This window comes from Apodemus sylvaticus, chromosome 16 (assembly GCF_947179515.1).
Source record: "Apodemus sylvaticus chromosome 16, mApoSyl1.1, whole genome shotgun sequence".
Classification (NCBI taxonomy): Eukaryota; Metazoa; Chordata; class Mammalia; order Rodentia; family Muridae; genus Apodemus; species Apodemus sylvaticus.
The window spans coordinates 57,059,526-57,081,012 of NC_067487.1; the positions used below are offsets into that span (position 1 = coordinate 57,059,526).

Here is a 21,487-nt window from a genome sequence, read left to right on the forward strand (position 1 = left end):
GCCAGGAATTAGAGACAATCTGTGATGTGAAAACTTGGGCCAACGGAACAGTCTGCAGATTTGAGGCATGTGATATTCTGATGAAAAGGAAAGCTATCCCTGACAGAGAAAATAACTATTAAATTATTTTTGTTTTGCACGATATAACATAGCTGGCAAACTTTCCAGTAATTTATTTTGCTATTATAATGAGAACATTATAGAGGGGTCATTTAAGATCTTACTAAATAGAAAAGTTTTTCTAAATGATTTTATTTGAATATAAGAATTCTTAGCTTTTTTTGGAGTTGAAATTCTAAGAATATCTTTTGACATCTTTACAATTTATTTTCCTTTAGGAGTAGATCCCATAATAGGTCCCGTTCAAGACAGAAAGATAGACGTAGATCCAAGAGCCCACATAAGAAACGCTCAAAGTCTGGGGAGAGGCGGAAGTCACGGAGCCGGTCGCGGTCTCGGTGAGTTAGTGAGCAATCACAGAGAGTTTAAATCTTATCATTGTTTTCACTCATGCGAAATTGTGGTTCAGGTTTAGTAGAAATAAGGCTTTCTTGTTGCTTTAGCGTCTTAAGATTAATATTGATTGCCTCTGATGCAACTATGGCCAGTGTGGTTTAGCTCAGCCTGCTGTATCTCAGCTCAGCTCTACTCCTGAGTTACACAGAAATTTCTACTTTGTTTGCAGTCAATGCAGATGATTTTTATTGGTATTTGTGTAGAGAGACCTCTTTCTGAGAGAGAATTATTTTAGCCAAAAATGTATTTTTTTTAAGGGACAAGAGAAAAGATACCCGAGAAAAGGTGAAGGAAAGAGTGAAGGATAAAGAGAAGGAAAAGGAGAGAGAGAGGGAAAAGGACCGTGAAAAAGACAAGGAACGGGGTAAAAACAAAGACAAAGACCGTGAGAAGGAAAAGGACCATGAAAAGGAGCGCGACAAGGAGAAGGAGAAGGAGAAGGAACTAGATAAAGACAAGGAGCGGGACAAAGACAGATCCAAAGAGACGGATGAAAAGCGGAAGAAGGAGAAGAAGTCCAGAACACCACCCCGAAGTTACAATGCATCACGACGGTCTCGTAGTGCCAGCAGGTTTGGTGATACATAACTTCTGTGTGTGCGTGCAAGTGCACATGCCTGTGGGTGCTGATGTGTGGAGGTCATAGGGTGACATTGGATGTGGTTCATTGGCCACGACACAGTAGGCTAGACTGATTGGCCAGTTAGCCCTGGGGATCTGCTTGTTTCTGCCTTGCCAGTACTGGCATTAAAGATGCATGCTACCAAGTCTGTTTCTGTTAATCATGTGTTGTGCTTTCCCACATGGGTTCTGGACGCAGAACTCGGGGCCTCATGCTTGCATGACAAATGCTTCACTGACTGAGCTATCACTGCACCTTGCTTAAACTTTAGCCAAGAGGGACTGATGCGTACATTTTTAACTGAGGGGGAATACTGTATGCAAGCACAGTAATTAGTAACATTTAACCTTAATTAGCAAGTCAGCTTTTCTTCAGCAGAGGGATTACTACATCATTGAATCTTCTGGATGAAATATTTGGACACACTTAGCTGTCTTTCATAATGTAATATTTAAGTCTGGTTAATTTTTACTTACTATTTTTCTTAGAGAAAGGCATATGATGGGACAATGTTTTTAAGATGCCTATGTAAAAATTCTTGTCTGATAGCTGATCTTTGAGACTTTGTTGTCTCTCTGGAGTGGTATGGTAAATCTTAGCATGTTACGTGATTTCCATAGTTGTAGTGTGATTCCCGTCTGTCAACTAAGTTAGCTTTAACTTCCATTATGCTTTATGTATGATGTTTAAGTATTCTCATTGGTTAGTTTTAAACATTAGATCTTTTTCTCTTAGGACTATTTTTTCCACTTATTAATAGATATACTGCCACCAGGTGGCAGCATGTTGCTATGGTAGCAGGTACAAAATGAGACTCTTCCTCAAGGTTGTTTAAACCCTTTATCCCTGATTCCAGAAGATTCTATTATGATAACTTAAGCCTAGTCTTTTAAACTAAATAAATGTTTCAATAAATTTTGAAGTTTGTTTTTCATTGCATATGAGTAGATAAATGAATATATTTCCTATTTTGAAAAATGTTATTCTACAGCTTATTTTTTTACGCTAGCCTATTAAAAGATAATAAAAGCTAATTGTAGTGTTCATTGGGTTCTGGAATAACAAGCCAAATCTAGTTCTTAGTTGACTTGAATCTTTCACCTTATTTACTTTTTCCAGCAAGGTTGTGAGACTCCTAGACTGTGGAACTTAAAACTGGCTCAGAACCATGAAGTTGAAAACAGTAACACTGGTCACAGCAGGCTCAACATAGAAACATTGAAACACATTTAAACAGCCTTTTCCCTGGGTATCAGCCTAACCTGTGACTGCACCCTGGTTGCAAGTGATTTTGTTGGTCATGCTGTGGGCGCCTTCATGTTATTGTGCCATTCAGATACTTTGCTTCACAGCATCAAATGATTTGATTCCTTTTTAATTAGTAACATAAACTCATTTTTCCAGTAACACTGAAATGCTTGCTGGCTTTTTTCCGCTGCATGCTCAGCTCGTGCCTGCCCGCCCGCTCGCCCGCCCGCCCGTGTGCTCGCTCTCCTGCTTGCTCTCCTGCTTGCTCGCTTACTCTCTTTCTCTCTTACTTTCTCTTGCTCCTGCTCTCATTCTTCTCAACAGAGTTTGTGTAGCTCTCAATATGTAGACCTAGCTGGCCTCAAACTAAGAAAGATCATGTGACTTTCCAAAATGCTTGGATTAAAGGCGCCTGACTCCTTTTATGTTTAAGGGAACTAAAGGGTTCAAATCCAGTTCTGATTTTGATTCTTAGAACTCTGGGACCTAGAGACCAAATGAGCTGGGGAGAGTTAGTTAGTTAGTTAGTTAGTTAGTTAGTTAGTTAGTTAGTTTAGTTAGTGTGTACAGAAACTGATTGTCTGCGAATTCTGTCAGGATCAGCAGCTATAGTTATTACGCTTTAGTAGACCCTTCTTTTTCTAATGTTCTGAGTTGCTCACTGAGTAGGAAACATTCTAACTGCTCAAAACAATCTACTTCATGCTTTTATTTCAACATTGTCTCCTAATCTATATTTTCAAAGAAAGATTTGATACTTAAAAAATGTTGATTGCTTAAAAATTACTATTATGAAAGGCAAGGAAAGGCAGAGTGTTACTCAGTGCTTTTCTACCATGTGTGAGTAGGGTTTGGTTTCTCCAATATTCTGTTTCTGCCTCCCACAAAGAAATAGACTCTTCATCAGTTGAGCACCTGCCATGTGCCAGGCTCTATTCCTAACACATTACTGGTGTTATCCTCTAGCCCCAGCACAACCCAGGACGCCTGGAGTTACTGACTTTGGGTTTTCTTTGTTTTAGCAAGGAGAACTTGAATTTCAGAAGATTGATGTTTTGGTGGTGTGGTCAGTGGATCTGAGAGCTGCTGCTCTTGTATGTGGGATGTGTGTGTGCAGTGTGTGCATGGATGTTGGCATGCATCACGGTTAGAGGGCAGTCTCTGTCTTCTCTGTCATTCTCCACCTGAGGTTTTTGAGACAAAGTCTCACTGAACTTGAAACTCAGTGACTACCCAGGCTGGCTAGCAAGTCTCCCAGATGCTCCTGTCTCTGCCTCTTGGTGCAGGACTACAGGTATGTGCCTCTCTGCCAGGCCTTTCCCAGGGGTGTTTGGGCAGCAAGTACTTATTTACAGAGCAGTTGCCCCCAGCCCTTGTCAGAACTTCTTATATATAAGATTATTGGCTATACTAATAATTTGATAAATATGTCTTCATACCTCGTCCCTTGAGTTGTGGATGTGGTGAAGTTCATTGATTCTAAGTTAGTCACTCTTAAATATGATGTAGTTTAGAATATGTATTATCTGTTAATTTTTTTCTTTTTGCTTATTATTTCCTTATCTAAATTTCAGATTTTAACTACTCGCGTAAATTTGCGCATTAATTTTAAATGACTGGAACAACAGTGATGATAGTAATCTAGAGGGGAAACAGTTTCTCCATAAGTTACTTAAATGCTTTTTCATTCTGATACATCTAAGCCTTAGCAAGATAACTTATTTTACAATTTTTCCAGACTTTGTTACTTTGTTAGAAAACCTTTGCAGTGATGCAAGAGGAGCAGAAGCACAATGATGGGAAAGATTTTAGTTACTAAGAGAGAAGATACTGGAGTCTGAGCCATCCTTGATATTTTTTCCATTTGAAAAATTGTTCTAGTGAAACCCATCACTTTGTATACTAACTTGAAGATTTTAAAAGAATTTAAAGTATGTCAATGAAAAGGAGGTTGTCCTCTATTTTCTCCTGAAATTTTACATGATGGTTTTGCCAACGATAAATGTATGGTTCATAATTTGATCTACACTAAAATCAGGTAATAAAACATGCTTTTAAAAAAGAGTTTAATGGGCCTGTAAGGGAGTGGCTCAGGGCACAGCACCGTCAGCCGTGGGGGGTCTGGGTCTGATCTCCAGGATCCTTTAACTAACCTCTCCCAGTGAAAATAGAAACAAGCTAGGCTGTAGTACAAGCCCAGAGTCTCAACACTAAGGAACTTAAAAAACATTAAAAAAAAAAAAAATCAAACTTTATAGTTTGAACTGTCCTTAATTTCAGTTGCTGAATTTAGAAAAGTGATTTCATTTGTCTTTTAGGGAAAGGCGGCGGAGGAGGAGCAGGAGTTCTTCCAGATCACCAAGAACATCAAAGACTGTAAAAAGAAAGTCTTCTAGGTCTCCATCTCCCAGAGGGTAGGTGGATGTATCTGGTATAACGGAAAGAGGGAGCAGGAAATAAAAATGAGTTTCTTTTTCAATCTCTTTTTTATGTTTTGGTTTTTGAATGGCAAATATATTTGTCTTCTTCAGAATAGTTTTTAAAACCATCCATGTGCTCATCCAGTCTGTCCATATAGGAACTTACCATTGCAAATCCCTCCCCACCCCCGGGTTTATATAGTTAGAAATGGAGGTGTATAATTGTTTTACTTAGATTAAAAAGTATCACAGAACAGATAGGGGTCATACCTTTTGCCATTCTTCACTATAAAAAATATGTCCGCAGTGGTGAGGGAATCTCTCTGTTCCTTTTGATTATGCTGGCTGGGACATTGGTTCTGTGACAGTGCTGTTTTCCTTCTGCTGTGGGGAAAAAATGTGGCGGGAAAACTGGCAGGCAAGTTCCGCATAGGAGAAAGCTATGGAGAGAGGCTGGCTGCCTGGCTAGCGGGGAGGTCTCTGCCCAGAAGGTACCTGTTTGGCCCCGGGTACCTGTTGAGGAAGCATGGCTAAGAAGAGGTTGGGTCCTTTCCTGGGGGCTGGAGATGCTGAGGCCTGATCCATGCTCCTACGTGGCGGGTTTTGATAAAAGACATCGTTTCAAAGCTTTAATATAGGAAAGTAGGAAGAGAAAAGGAGATAGAGAGAGAAAGAAAAGATAGATGAAAGCTGGCCATGACCACGTGGAAAGAGGGGAAAAAGAAAGGGGAGAAAAGGGAAACAGGGACAAGAATGTGGGGGCAAGAGAGAGCGAGGAGGGGCAAGAGAGCGAGGAGGGGCAAGAGAGAGCGAGGGGGGGTCAAGAAGCCTCCTTTTATAGTGGGGCAGTGGAAACCTGGCTGTAGCCAGGTGACTGTAGGGGTGGAGTCCAGCCAGAACAATGGCCGCAGGGTTATGGAGTTGAGGAGTCAGGAGTCTGGGAGCATGGCTCACTGGTTCCATCCCTTGTAGGATGTTCTACTAGGTCTCTGGAGTAAGCCTTGCTCAACCAGGCCACAGACTGCCTTACACGCTCCCATATTCTGTCTTCTTCCCATGTACTGTTTATTTCAGCTTTTGTCTGTTCCTTTTTACATAATTAGGCAAATAGGCATTTTCTAATTTTGTTTCACACAAAGAATCGCATACTCTTATGTATTTGTGTAGTCAGTGACTATGCCCGAGTCTCATTGGTGTTTACACACCAGTAGACCAGATGACCCTTGAACTTGTGGTGATGTACTACGTCTGTTCATCTATTTTTGTGTTTTAAATTTATTATTATTAGTGTGTGTGCGTGTGTATGTGCATGGAGGGGCATGTATGTGTGTGGAGGCTGAAAGCCATCTTTTTCAAATTAGTTCTCTCCTACTTATATGTGGGTTCCAGAAATGGAACTTGTGGTTCAGGTCACACAGTGTACACTGTTACTCTGAGCCATTTAGTCAACTCTTTGATGTATTTTGAAATAATTTTTGTATATGCTTAGTGGTAGAGTTCCGACTTCATTCTTTGGCATTTGGATTTTAAGTTTTCTCAGCATCACTGTTGAAAACAGCCATTTTATCACTGAATGATGATCTTGGCCCCCATCTTGAAAATCATCTGACCTGGTATCCAAGAGTTTATTCTAGGCTATTCCACAGGCTTACATGCTTGTCCTGAGGCAAGTACCATGTTTTCAGGTATTGTAGTTTTGTAGTCACTGTGAAATCAGAAATTGGGAGTCATTTAATCATGTTTTTTACTTTGATTTTAAAATATTTATATATTTGTTTATTTTGTGTGTGTGTGTGCCCGAGTGTATATATGTTCACAAGGTGTATATTATAGGAGCCTGTGGAGGTAAGAAGATGTCAGATTCCCTGAACTGGGGGTTCTAAAAGTGCATTGAGTGCTCTTAACAGCTGTGCCATCTCTCCAGCATCTGCTTTGTTCTTGTAAAAATCATTTTGGCTATATGGTGAGCCTTGAAGGTGTCACACAAGTTTCATACATATTTTTGGTATGTCTGCTGCTGATGCTGTTAATGGTGTCTGTAGGACCATATTGCGTCTGTGTGTTGTCTCGGCTGGTGCTCTTTATGGCGTCCAGTCTCGCCTGCCGCGGTGCCTTCTGCACACTCTTTCATTGCTGGCTGTGCTGGTTAATATAGGAATTGGTGGTTTGGTTTTGTTATCTTTGGTTAAATTGATTGTATTTTCTTAAAAATGTTATTGTTGTTTTATTTGTAATTATATGTTTGTGTGTGGGTTTGTGCATGTGAGCACAATACCTGCAGAAGTGGGCAGGGGAGACACAGGTGGTTGTGACCTGCCTGGTGTGCTGGGACTGAACTTAAGGCTGCGCATGCTTGTGAGCCTTCTTTTTATTATTTATGACACTCCTTTCTATCATTCTTTGGATTTATTTTTTTTAAGTCATATATAAAGACATATAACAGACATGATGTTGCTTTGTTTTGAGGTACTTGAGGGTTTTTTCTTTTGTTTTGTAAAGTTTCTTGCAAATAAATTTACAATTTTTTTTGTTTTATGTATTTAGAATTGTAGGTGTGGCTAGAAATTTCTTGGTTTTGTTTTATATTGGTTTGGTTTGGGTTTTTTGGTTTTTGTTTTTTTTTTTTTTTTTTGAGACAGGGTTTCTTTGTGTAGCCCTGGCTGTCCTGGAACTCACTCTGTAGACCAGGCTAGGCTGGCCTGGAACTCAGAAATCCGCCTGCCTCTGCCTCCCAAGTGCTAGGATTAAAGGCATGTGCCACCACCGCCTGGCTAGAAATTTCTTTTAACCTAGAACTCACCCATATTTACTTTTAGTATGTAGTCATTTCATTTAAAAATAAGCTGGGTCTCTAAGCCAATTTGGTTTGTTTCTGTTATTTAGAATGGCATGTGCATCTTGTTTTATCACCTTGCCAAATGATTAGCCGGTGACCCCCAAACCTCTTATAAAATACCATTTTCCCCAGCGACCTGAAATGATACCTTTGTTGCAACAGATTGTCATTTGCTTTGGATCTGCTTCCTAGTTGTCCTCAGTATTTTCATTAATTTTGAGTCTACCTTTAAGCTACTCAAAGAGGGAACTGCTCATATTTCCATGTTAGAGCCATCTTGGCCTGACCATGTGCTGTTATGCTTTTCAAATGATATGCATAATTTTCCCCCTATGATCTTAGGGGTTTGTGATTTTCTTTTAGTAGTGCCTTTTGTGTGTTTTAGGTTTGGCTTTGAATTGTTGGTTCCTGTTTCTAACGGTAGATGAGATGGGCAAGGAGTGTAATGAATTACCTGAAGTTCTAGCATTTACTGAAGCTCTTCTGCTTCTGCTTCTCTGTTTGTTTTTCTTTTTTCTTTTGCCTTCTCTGTTAAAAATCAAGTAAGTCTCAGAAATCAAACTCAGGTCATTATGCTTGGTGTCAGCTAAGCCATCTTACTGATCTCTTTTTATTCCCTCTTGAATGTTCACACATTAGCCTGTGAAAACATTACACACTAATACGTGGTACATTTGGAGAATATGAAAACAAGGAAGTTTGTAGGGTTAGGGATTCAGTAGGAGAGTTCGCTTTACTAGAAAACAGTGTCTGGTTTAGGGCAGCATCTTCCTACATGATGTTGATCTGTGTATGAGGAGCTATTGTATATAGTTTAGGCTGATTGTAGTTGGTTTTTAGTCTCATCCTTATTTCAGTATATAAGTATATTATATAAGTATAAGATATAAGTATATCTTGAGCATTTAAAATGTAATAAATTGATGGTACCAAGTTGTGTTTTAAAGGAACATGTGGTGGCTACTGCTTAAATCACTTTAACCCCGAGTGAAGCGAAGGGTGGGGTGGAGGACCTGGTTTTGTTACTTTGCCAAGCCAATTTACTAGCATGCCTATTTACATTGCATTGTCTTGCATGGCCTGTTAGATAAGGATTGCTGTCAAGAGTATAGAGAGTATAGGTCCTCAAATTCTTAAAGACAACTCTTGCATTTTCAATATAGCCGAAATAAGAAAGATAAGAAGAGAGAAAAAGAACGGGACCACATCAGTGACAGGAGAGAAAGAGAGCGTTCCACCTCCACAAAAAAGAGTTCTAGTGACCGAGACGGGAAGGAGAAGGTGGAGAAGACTAGCACACCAGCTAAGGTAAGCCACTCAGCCAGGGCCTGCAGGAGAGGGGAGCGGTGCCCGTGCGTGCTCTTGCTGTCCGCTCTAGCTGCCTTGAAGAGATGAGAGCCTGTTGTAGAGAATCAGTAGAACATACAAGGGGAAGAGTTTGTTATCTCTGGGTAACACGTGTCTTTGATAATCTCAGGACACATTTGAACAAAATTGATGGGCCTTTTCGTCATTGGTTTTGAAATGTATAGCTAAAACTAGGCTTGATGTGTAATACATAATTGAAACCAAATTTCCTAATACAGAATTGAAAACTAAACTCCCTAGTTAGCTTTTCCTTGGAAATTGTAAGTACTTGTGAATTATGACAGTTCACTCTTTGCTATCTTGTCTTCTTTAATTCTGTTGGAAATATGATTCTGGAACTTTGATACTGACAGCGTTTGTCATCATCAGTGACATCAGCAGTATTTCTTTAGCATGAATTATGACTAGGGCATTCATTGTTCTCTGATCCTTCCTTAGCCTTAGGGCAGAATTTGGACTGCTTTTCAAGGAGGAAGAGGGACTTTTTGTACATGTTCACATTTATTTCTTGTAGTTTATTGGAAAGTTATTTGGCTTCTTTTGTTTTACAAGGCTGATTTCTGATTTTGAAGAGCTACAATTTCTGTTTACTTGTTGTATTCTGATTTTGTTAACCATCTTTTGTGGGGAATAGCAATAGTATACAAAGGACAAGTTGATGCATGTGCTTGCATGTTTTTTTAATAAAAGAAAACAATGTGTTTTATTCACAAAAGACATGTCATTTAGGCACAACTGTAGGTGATTATTGTATAAGATAGTAAACATGCACATGATGTGTTTTGCAGGAGAAGGAACATAGTAAAGAGGCAGATTCAACTGTGAGCAAAGATGCAGGTGAGAAGGGCTCTCCAAGGACTGAGGAGGAGAATAAAGTGCAGCACAATGGGAATTGCCAGCCAAATGAAGAGAGTCTGTGCAGCAAGGCCGACGCCGTGTAGGCCTCCCCGTCCACCTCCTCCACGGCGGGCTCCAACCCAAAGCTCTCAGTTCAGAACAAGGTGTAAATGAAGACAGAAACACATATATGGTAACTAAAGCTTTTAAAGCTATGAGGTGACATTGCGAACATCTTGTTACTGAGCATGGACATCATGAAACACCAGATGTTATTCAAACTGACCATCTTCTGAAGTCTGCATTTCCATGGTGGCTGCCACATTTCTCATGTGGTGGATGCATCCGTTTTTGCCAGAAAGGCAGAGATCCAGAGCAGAACTGTCCACAGAGATGAGCAGGGGAGGCTCTTAACAAAATGCTAGTTACTGAATTTTGTATTGTTTTACTTTTTTAAAAAAAAAATTTCAATATATACAGTTTGATGATGTGCTTGAAATTTGTGCAAATATCCATACACTCTTGTAAAGTGCAAATTATGTAAGAAGTTTTAACATTTACTTCACAGGGATTACAGTGATTGTGGTAAATCGCACTATTGGGTTTTCTCTTGCTCACTGTTTTGGACATCAGTTTTTCTTTAAAACAGTTTTACAGATTAACATTGCTTAAATAAGTGATTAAAAACCAACTGACAATGCATGCTACTGTTCTTCAGAAGAAGAGCATCTGTGTTGAATACTAATAATGTATTCAGTGTTTAGAGTCATTGGGTCTGCCATGAAATGAGCATTTCTTCTTAAACTTCCTTAACATTTCCAAGCTCATGAATAATATTGCAGTGTGTCTTGTCAACTGTAGGTGGCAAAGATGCCCTTATAAAGAGGAAACTGAGCTTTCAAAAGTGGGCGGCTATTGGAGCACAAGCTGAAGCTTTAGTGCCTTCTACAATGTGTGGTACACTGTTTTCTAGGATTTATATGTGCTAGTCATTCTTAATTCATATGGCATCTAGGTGGCTGTATTCTAGTCACACCCATTGGGAAGTGTTCAAGTGGTGTGTCAGAAGCACTTGTTTATTCAGATAAGAAAAGGAAGTCCTGTTTACAAGACACATGGAGGTTCAAACCACCATGTAGTTTGGGGACCACCAGTTTTACTGCAATGATTAAACAGGAGACATGCTCTTACATGATCAGAGGAGACCTACGAGTTGACTTCATTGGATGGCCTTACTATTACCTTGCAGTCATTTTCTCCCAATGATGCAGAAATTATTCTTAAAGGAAGGACTAGGAACATATGGAGAGGTAAATTTGTATTTAATGATATGCTTACATGAGTTTAAGAGTCGGTCACCCATCAGTCTTAGGCTCAGCTTTTTACAGAAGGTATGCAAGTTGTAAAACAGCATCTGTGTTAGTGTTTTCTCCAAAACTATACATTCTAGTTAATGCACTGTTCATTATTGTTACATTGCCAAAACAAAACCCCACTTTTAATTTGCAAAGGCTATTTGAAAATCAAGTGTAATTATTTTAGCAGAACCTAATACAATCAAATTACTCAGTTGCCTTACCTCATGAAGAGTTACTTTCACAGATTTAAAAAGCCAAGTAGCACTTTAGTTCCTTGGTTTCAACTTGAGTCTTTTTTCCACATTAAATACTGTCGAAACTATAATCTGAAGACTAGAAAAGCCCTTTCTGCAAATCATAAAGCCTGGTTCGATTATGAAGCTGCTTAATCATCTTCAGGTGTTCAGAATTACTGTGTGTATGTGTGTGTTTTCTTTTTTGTCACTGTGTACATTAAACTTTTGGAAAATGCTTTACTATGTAAAGTATAGATGGCCATTTTAATCATTTAGCCACATACGGTTGGCTGATAAACAGCTTATTCTGATACAGAAATACTTGGACACCTGTGGAGAGATTGTGAAGGAGTGTCTCACTTCAACCGCTGTCTTATTTATGAAATGTAAGTAGACTAGAGCAAATGTTGGAACTGTTGTTATTTTTTAGTACCATTTCTCTAATAAAGTTGAGTATTTTAGCGGAAAGAGTCTTCAGTTTCCATTCTGCTCTGAGTTTGTTTGCCGTGTGGAGGGTGTCGGCATGGCCTGAGCAAACCTTTGCAGTCTAGAGCAGCCGTTGAAAGTTAGGATGTTTCCTTCCCTCTGGACGACTGTTAAAATGTTTTTGAGGTGGAAATTAACACTTAATTCCTACTGCTAATTACCTTTCATTCAGGTATTTATTTGCTCAAATAATCATTAATGTAGAAAATGGTTTTAAAACTCAAAATGCGTAGGGATACCAGAGAAAGTGAAGTCAGACGCTGTGGGATTGGTCTGTCAGTTGTGTGGGAGTGAGGCACTGGGGGGGGGGGAGGCACTCCTGGTCTTTGGTTTTATTCCTTTACTGTCGCCTAAGATAGATGTTGTGGGGAGGGGGCAGAATTGTCTCCTGCTAGTGTGGCTAGTCTCTCTCTCTTTTTAGACAGTCTGATACTGTGGATAGCTTCTGTATGCACACTGAGCTGATATAAGCACCAGTCTGGTGGCTTTACAGTTAAGAACCTTAGCAGGTTTTTAATTGCTAATGACTGTCTCTGTAGTTGATGTTTCCATCTTAATCTAGTTAGCTCGAACTGAGAGACATTATTCAGCCTGTAATCTTCTCCATGGTTAGAATTCTTTTTTAGAAATACATTCAGTGCCGGGCGGTGGTGGCTCACGCCTGTAATCTCAGCACTCTGGGAGGCAGAGGCAGGCGGATCTCTGAGTTCGAGGCCAGCCTGGTCTACAGAGTAAGTTCCAGGACAGCCAGGGCTACACAGAGAAACCCTGTCTGGGGGGGGGGGGGGGGGGAAGAAAAGAAAAAAAAAAAAAGAAATACATTCAGTGTTTATTACATATTTATCTTTGTCTTAGAGGCTTAGATTTTGATATACTTAATTACAAATAAAAAAAAACCAATGTTTATAATCAAGATGGTTTATTTATTTATTTATTTGGTCAGGAAAAATTTAAGATACTAATATTGTCATCCTTCTGTCTTTGTGATTTCATTTAAAATTCAGAGAAGATCCAGCCTTTTCTCTAGACCAGCCTTAACCTATGAAATATTTAAGCTTGAGGATTCTGGAGATCACTCTTAGGCAGGCTTTAAGATATTTTCAGTTTACTACGCATCACAGGTAGAGTATGATTTCACTTTATGTTACTTGAGTCAGCAGCTAGAATCAGTCTTTTTGGAGGGATGCATTGAGTCACAGGGTATCTCTGAGCCATGGAAAAGAGGATTTGATTGAGTGGGCTATAAAGTTGACCATGCCACAGAAGTGCAGTGACTGCTCACTGTGTTTGTTTCCCCCATGGAATGTATTCTCATGTTTATTTGTTAATAGGCACTTAAATTATTTTCAAATTCTCATATGTAAGCCCTTCAAAGGGCTTTATTATTATTTCTAGAAGCAGGAATCTAATAAAAATAAAACAAAATAATCTTGTAAAATAAAATTCATTTCCTACTTAGTTTGTAGGTTAGCCTTTCAATTCCTTCTGTCTTTTATTGTAAGTGATTCACCTGGGGAGTGAGTGATAAATTTAAAGCCACTACGGCCTCTGGTCCAGTTAGGTTAGATTTAGTAAATAGAATGTTTTCATATTCCAGGCTAAGATATGCTTATAGTTTCTATTTGTATATAGTTAATATTTCCTTTATCTTTTTTCCTTGCTGTTAAGGATTGAACCCAAGGCTTCACACCTGACAGTGCTCTCTATCACTGAACTGCAGCCCAACCCATAACAATGTATTTTAAAAGTAGGTTTTTAATCTTTCCTGTGTTTAAGTTTACTGCTGACTAACATTTAAACTTGGAAACTTGCCAGTTTGAGAGAGATGACATTTAAATTCCAGGGTCAAAATGGAGTCTTGGTTAATTTTTGACATTCCTGACTACATAAGTTCAGATTCATCAAACTCATACTGAGAGAATTGTCAAATTCTACAAGTAAATGGTACCAGTAGGCCACTCATGATTGAGGAATAACTCGGAGAACTTATTTCCATACAAGATTATACTAAGTAACTGTATAGGTCAGTTTTGTAGTTTAATAGAATGGTACTATAGGTCATCAAAAGGAAAGTTAGTGCAAGCAGAAAGTACTGCCTAGGTGTGAGTCTGATTACAACTACTTTTACATGCTATTAGTAAAAAGGTACTAAATGATGCTGCTATTATGTTGCTATATTTTTAATAAAATGAAAATCTTGAAATCCTTCCACTGTTGAGTAGTAATTTCATCTTCTGAGACAGATATTGGCATTTTATAGTTTGTTTTCATAGCTGAAATATGACCACCCAGACATGTTTTTGTGTATTGGGCAATCCTGTCGTGGCTGTTGGCTAACAGAGGCTTTGCATCCCCAGCCTTTGGTGGCTCTAAGTGGCAGCCCCTGGGAATCCAATTAGTTCATGGCGTCAGCTTCTGGGAGACTTTTGTCGAGTGATAACTGCCACCATGTCTGGACAGCAAGTGAAATGCTTTCTCTTTTTGTTTGTTTGTTTGTTTTGTTTTGTTTTGTTTTGTTTTGTTTTGTTTTGTTTTGTTGAGAAGTACAGTTCTCCATGAGTTCAGTCAGTGTATTTGCTTAGGAAGGCCACTGAAGTCAGATGAAGCAGTTAGCCAAAACTACGCCCTTAAAAATAAATTAACAAGGGCTGGTGAGATGGTTCAGCAAGTAAAGGCAAATGCCAAGAAGCCCCAAAAATGGCAGGAGAGAACTGACTCCCAAAAGTCATCCTCTAACCTTGTCTGCCATAGTGTGTGGGCAAGCTGTGGATTTAGGACTTAGTCTGACCTTGTGGCTTGCCTGGCCCATCCGTCGTGAGTGAGGCCCCAGGCTTAGCTGTCCTCTCAGATAAAGCTCACCAGTTTGGTTTTCTAAAGGGCTGCGTTGCATGTGCTGGGCTGGAGAGGCTGCCTGAGAAGCTTGCTGAGAGCAGAGAGAGACCACAGTGTGTGGCCCTTTCACATGGCTGCATATAGGGAGTCCAGGTTGGAGCAGCCACTTCTCACAGTGTGCCGGTGTTTAATGTATCAGCCACAATAACAGTATGCCCACTGGAGGTGGTGAGTGAGGTCAGTTACATAGGCAGGCAGGCAGGCAGGCAGACATGCATACATACCCACTTTACCTTCCTTTCCAGAGCTCCAGTCTACAACTGTTTGATTCAAAGAAGTCACTGAATCTTAGTTATAATACTGGATAGTTTATTAGTATCATAAGCTGTTCTTTCTACAATTTATGAGCATAAGTGTGTGTCCCAGCTCTTCAATTCACCAACACCACCATCCATTCTAGTTCTCTCTGCCACACTAGTTTCTGACTTGACACTACCCTCGTTCACCTTTGCTAACTCCTGATGCTAAATGTCCTAGTTAACTGTTGTGTTTTTTTTTTATCCTGGCTGAATTTGAACTCCTGATCTTCTGACTTTACCTACCCAACTGTTGCACTATCAGGCCTGTGCCACCCCCTCAGTATCTACCTGCTCTTTATCAGGAATGATTGTAGATACATGGGATAAATTCCTCTAGCACAAAGGTAATTGTAATCCTGGAGGGAAGTCCATTTCTGTAGACACTTAGTCTCTGTGTTATTTCAGTTTATGTTGCTACTTAATTAACTTTAAACTGACCGTACCTTCTCAATTTGGTAAAAGGGTCATGCTAATCAAATTGCATAATTTAAAAAAGTGTTCCATCATTTTAATTTTCAGAGGAAATTTGTATTGTTAGTTGTAATTCCCTAGCGAAGCCAGTTTGAGTGTGTGTGTGTGTGTGTGCGCGCGTGCGCGGGCGCGTGTATTACTGCAAAATCAATGTTAACAAGTAGACTTATTTGTGTTTCTAAATAAACTGTTATGTATTCTTTTTAAACTTTTATGAAGTTGATGAACTTATTTGTGTGAAATTGTTTGTATTTCCTGTAAACATATAAGGTCTGTTGTAGTGTCTTAACATTTTAAAAGTTTTTCAAATTGCTTTTGTTTTCTTTTTGTAATTTTGTGTTGCAGATTTAGCAGTTTTGCTATTTTTTATCTTTATTTTCTCCCCCTAAACTATGAATCGGAGCCCTTGATTTGAAACGTTTTCTATACAGACATTTTAATGTTCTGTATCCCCACAAATCCTGATGGGGTTTGTTTTCAACCAATTCAAAACACTTCATAATTCCCTTGGGTTTTTTTATTCATGAGTTATTTAAATGTGTGTTATTTAGTGTCTAAATATTTGGAAATTTCCAAAGATCTTTCTTTTCCTTTTTTTAAAAATTTTAATTCCTTGTAGTTAGGAAACATCTGAATGATTTTATTACTTTTAATTATTCTTGTTTAGTGGTCCATAAATTCCATCTGGTAAGTCTTCTTTGTACACCTGTTAAAAAGAATGTAACTTTTAACTTCGTTTCTTTTATATTCTTTTTTTTTCTTTTATATTCTTGTTAATTTTGTTTGTTTTCTGTCAGTAAGAGGTCTTTAGTTTTACTTTTGTTTTATGTAATTTGAAGTTCTGTTCTTTGGCTTGTAAATGTTTAGTACTGTTAAATAATTTACTTTGAGTTGACCCTTATATCATTATTGTCTTTCTTATTCCTAGTAATGTGCTTTGAAATCTTTGCCTGATACTAACAGTTTCTGTGTGTGAGGATTTTTGTTAGCTTTTGCATATTTTACCATTATTTTACTTTAAACTTTTAGCATGTTGATGTTTAAGTTATTCATTTATGAGAAGCATAAAATTTGCTTGTTTAAATTTTAACAAGGCTTGTGGTGTGGGCATCAGAGCCCACCTTTAGTTACAGCACTTGGGAGGCAGAAGGCAAGGAGATCCCTGAGTTCAAGGCCAGCCTACCATACAATGTGAGTTCCTGTACAGCCAGATGTGTAGAAAGAAACCCTGTCTCGAAAACCAAACCAAACCAGCATCAAAAAAACTTGGCCCTTAATCTCTCTTTCTTGGAGAGTTATGTTGTTCTCTTTCTGAGTTTACTAATACTCTGATTAACAAGGCTGATCAAAGTGTGGCTTTTCCTACTAGTGTGCAGACATCAGAGGGGCATGTGCTCAGTAACTCCGATACTAAGCAAAGCACTCTTAGGCAAGAGACATCATATACATGGTCCATCACGAACCAGAATGTTGTGGAGGGGCACATGCTTATAGTTTTTTGTTTGTTTTGTCTTTTACTGTTTGCAGTACTGGGGGTTGAACATTGAACCCTGTGCATGCTGGGTAAGCATTCTACCACAGAGTTACATCCTGAGCCCATGATTATGGTTTCTTATTTGCTACTAATCTCATCTAATGTGTCTTAAAGCTAAAGACCGAAACCTCAGATACTGCGTTAGTGCAACTCCCAACTCAATATTCTGTTTTCTTTACCTCTTTAACAGGCTTAAATGTAAAATGCAGTAATATACTTTATAAGAACTTTTGTATCTTGTGGATAATCTTGAGCTTATCCCCAACCCCCTGAGTTTCCTCAGGGACTTTCTTTCACAACTTGGTTTTGTAAGTTGTTAGGGAGGCCCTGATCAGTGTTTTCTCTAGGGCTCATTTTATTCCATTACTGAGGTGATAACTCTTCCAAGCACCTGCTGTGCTGGGAATTGTCTTTCCTGCCCAACTCCCCTGCTCCCAGGAGTACAATTATCAGCCCTATTATACTCTGGGGAAACTTTGTGATTGTTCAGAGGAGTTTTTGAGGGGTATTTGGTTGGAGAGGTTTGGGGGGGTGGCATTGCAGAAGTTTGTGCATGTTCATACTGAAATTCATGTGTGCAGGTGTGTCCGTGTGTCTGACATGGAGCTCAGAGGTTAACCGGAGACATGGTCTTCCAGTGGGACCTGGCACTTGTTGATTCAGCTAGGGTGGCTGGGCAGTGAGCCCTAGGGATTTTTCCTTGTGTCTGCATCCTCAGTGCTGGGATCATAAGCACACACAACCACACCAGGCTTTTCCTTGGGCACTGGGGCTTCTTGGACTCAGAGCCTAATGCTTGTAACTGCACACTGATTGATTATTACTTTTCCCCTGTTTGGGCCTTGGCTACTATCTTGGCTGTTCTTCGGCTGACAACATGAATGGTCCTGTGGTTGTGTGCAGATCATCAGAGCTTGCTCTGTGCTGCTCTTCTCTCCACATTCTGTTCTGTAATCTCTGGCCTCCTTGACATTAGTGGTTCCTAACTTCATCTCCTTCATGCAGATGCTAGGTTGGGCCAGAATTACCCTCCCTTGACCTTAGCTGTAACCTTTCTACAGTAATCTGGGACAGGCAATATCTACATTGTTTCTTGATAGCAGGCTCACTGACCTGCAATGCCTGGTGTTCAGTTTCTGATTTCTACCTACCTACCTACCTACCTACCTACCTACCTACCATGTCACAATTGTTATACATATTTTTTTTTCTATAACAAATATAACAGTAAATGTAGTTTTTAATTCTTGTTACTTTATTTTAGCCATAAGTAGAAATCTGCTGTCATAAGTTTTAGTCTATAGTTTTAGGCTGTATGCTGTGTGTGTGTGTGTACATGCATGTGCTTGTGTATGGTTATATTGTATGTGGTGTGCAGCTGTGCTTGTGTACGCCTTTTCAGAAGAATGCACTGTCCAGAGAAAGATTGCAGGTATCTTCCTCTTGCTCACAGTCTTACTGCCTCCAAGACTGGGTCTCCTGCTGAACTGGAAGCTCACTGCTTCAGCTGAATTAGCTGGCTAACGAACTATCTGGATCTACCCCTTTCTGCTCCTCAGTGCTGGGATTAGTTACAGGCGCATGCAGCCATTCTGGCTTTTTATGTGGGTAATGAGGATTTGAACCCTGTCCTTGGTGTTCTCTGAGCCCACACACGTACACACACTGCATACTTGTGTTTTTTTTTTTTTTTTTTTGAAATCAAAAAGTTACTTTCTTTAAGGGTCCGTGATTGCAGAAGAATGATGCCCTGGATTCAAATAGCATGCAGAAGCAAAGAGCGTTTTATTCTGCAGATGTTCAGCAGGCTGGGGTCTACCATCTTCCAAGATGGAGGCTCCCCAGTGAGCTCGCAGGTCTGATTTAAAGCACATTATGGGATTTCCGGGAAGGAGTAGGTGACCTCTATCTTATTCTGTTGGCTTTATCTCTAGGGACAACACCCCAGGACCATTGCTGGGGTGTTGGGGGAGGTGGCTAGAAACTCGCTAGTGAAGGCTAGAAACTATTGTTGGCCCTTTGTTCTTGCCTCTGGCTAGGAGGCAGGGTAGCTTCTGAGGCCTGGACTTGCATGGACTTGCCCAGTTCTTGAAAACAGTTTTAGGCCTAGTCTCCTGAACTGCCAATTTGAAGTCTGTCATGGAATCTGCCTAGTCTTTCTCATTCTACCAGTAAAAAGGGGGTGGGGGGGAGTGAGGGTCTGGAGGTGTATTTGTGATTCTAGCCCTTAGGAAGTTAAAGCAGAAGATTGCTATTAGTTCAAGGCCATCTTAAGATACATAGCAAGAAGAAGGCCAATCTGTGCTTTATATAATTCTGTCTAAAAACAAACAACAGCAACAAAAAAAATGCGCTGTGCAGATTTTACATATTTCCAGACTCCCTTGGGAAGGATTAAAAGGATCGGAAGAAGATAGGCTTAGACTTCAGAGGCATCACAGTGAATCCTTCTTAGGTCTTAAGAAAAGAGGAAGAACCAGATATTGGCAGGATTGAAGCCTCAGCCCAGCCTCTAGAAACTCTTGCATTTGATTCTTGAAGAAGCTGGATTTATAAGGAGTGGTGAGGGTCCCTAAAGGGTTTTCCAGTCCCATACCCTCCTTACAGCTCCCCCTCCTGTCTGGAGTCAAGTTCCATTCTCCACCCACAGGAACATTCTTTTTTTTTTTTTTTAATTTTTGAAATATTAGTTAATTTATTATTATTGTGTGTCTGTATAATATATGTGCCATGGTGTGCACATTGATATCAGAGCACAATTTCTGGGGTGAGTTCTCTTTTTTTTTTTTTTTTTTTTATTCGATATAATTTATTTACATTTCAAATGATTTCCCCTTTTCTAGCCCCCCCACTCCCCGAAAGTCCCGCAAGCCCCCTTCTCTTCCCCTGTCCTCCCACCCACCCCTTCCCACTTCCCCGTTCTGGTTTTGCTGAATACTGTTTCACTGAGTCTTTCCAGAACCAGGGGCCACTCCTCCTTTCTTCTTGTACCTCATTTGATGTGTGGATTATGTTTTGGGTATTCCAGTTTTCTAGGTTAATATCCACTTATTAGTGAGTGCATACCATGATTCACCTTTTGAGTCTGGGTTACCTCACTTAGTATGATATTCTCTAGCTCCATCCATTTGCCTAAGAATTTCATGAATTCATTGTTTCTAATGGCTGAATAGTACTCCATTGTGTAGATATACCACATTTTTTGCATCCACTCTTCTGTTGAGGGATACCTGGGTTCTTTCCAGCATCTGGCAATTACAAATAGGGCTGCTATGAACATAGTAGAACATGTATCCTTATTACATGGTGGGGAGTCTTCTGGGTATATGCCCAGGAGTGGTATAGCAGGATCTTCTGGAAGTAAGGTGCCCAGTTTTCGGAGGAACCGCCAGACTGATTTCCAGAGTGGTTGTACCAATTTGCAACCCCACCAGCAGTGGAGGAGTGTTCCTCTTTCTCCACACCCTCTCCAACACCTGCTGTCTCCTGAATTTTTAATCTTAGCCATTCTGACTGGTGTAAGATGAAATCTTAGGGTTGTTTTGATTTGCATTTCCCTAATGACTAATGAAGTTGAGCATTTTTTAAGATGCTTCTCCGCCATCCGAAGTTCTTCAGGTGAGAATTCTTTGTTTAACTCTGTACCCCATTTTTTAATAGGGTTGTTTGGTTTTCTGGAGTCTAACTTCTTGAGTTCTTTATATATATTGGATATTAGCCCTCTATCTGATGTAGGATTGGTGAAGATCTTTTCCCAATTTGTTGGTTGCTGATTTGTCCTCTTGATGGTATCCTTTGCCTTACAGAAACTTTGTAATTTTATGAGGTCCCATTTGTCAATTCTTGCTCTTAGAGCATACGCTATTGGTGTTCTGTTCAGAAACTTTCTCCCTGTACCGATGTCCTCAAGGGTCTTCCCCAGTTTCTTTTCTATTAGCTTCAGAGTGTCTGGCTTTATGTGGAGGTCCTTGATCCATTTGGATTTGAGCTTAGTACAAGGAGACAAGGATGGATCAATTCGCATTCTTCTGCATGCTGACCTCCAGTTGAACCAGCACCATTTGTTGAAAAGGCTATCTTTTTTCCATTGGATGTTTTCAGCCTCTTTGTCGAGGATTAAGTGGCCATAGGTGTGTGGGTTCATTTCTGGATCTTCAATCCTGTTCCATTGATCCTCCTGCCTGTCACTGTACCAATACCATGCAGTTTTTAACACTATTGCTCTGTAGTATTGCTTGAGGTCAGGGATACTGATTCCCCCAGATTTCCTTTTGTTGCTGAGAATAGTTTTAGCTATCCTGGGTTTTTTGTTGTTCCAGATGAATTTGATAATTGCTCTTTCTAACTCTGTGAAGAATTGAGTT

General features: G+C 39.7%; 1 protein-coding gene across 2 annotated transcripts in view; it reads left to right on the forward strand.

Moving 5' to 3' along the window:
- Nucleotides 1–12,715, forward strand: part of Srek1 (splicing regulatory glutamic acid and lysine rich protein 1) — a 34,631-nt gene extending 21,916 nt beyond the window's left edge. For both annotated transcript variants that reach the window (XM_052159402.1, XM_052159403.1), the window contains 5 exons: nt 339–458; nt 774–1,088; nt 4,705–4,800; nt 8,806–8,950; nt 9,799–12,715. In XM_052159402.1, the coding sequence (XP_052015362.1) occupies nt 339–458; nt 774–1,088; nt 4,705–4,800; nt 8,806–8,950; nt 9,799–9,951 (829 nt within the window). In that variant the 3' untranslated portion in view covers nt 9,952–12,715. The remainder of the gene's footprint in view (nt 1–338; nt 459–773; nt 1,089–4,704; nt 4,801–8,805; nt 8,951–9,798) is intronic.
- The last annotated feature ends 8,772 nt before the right edge of the window (nt 12,716–21,487 follow it).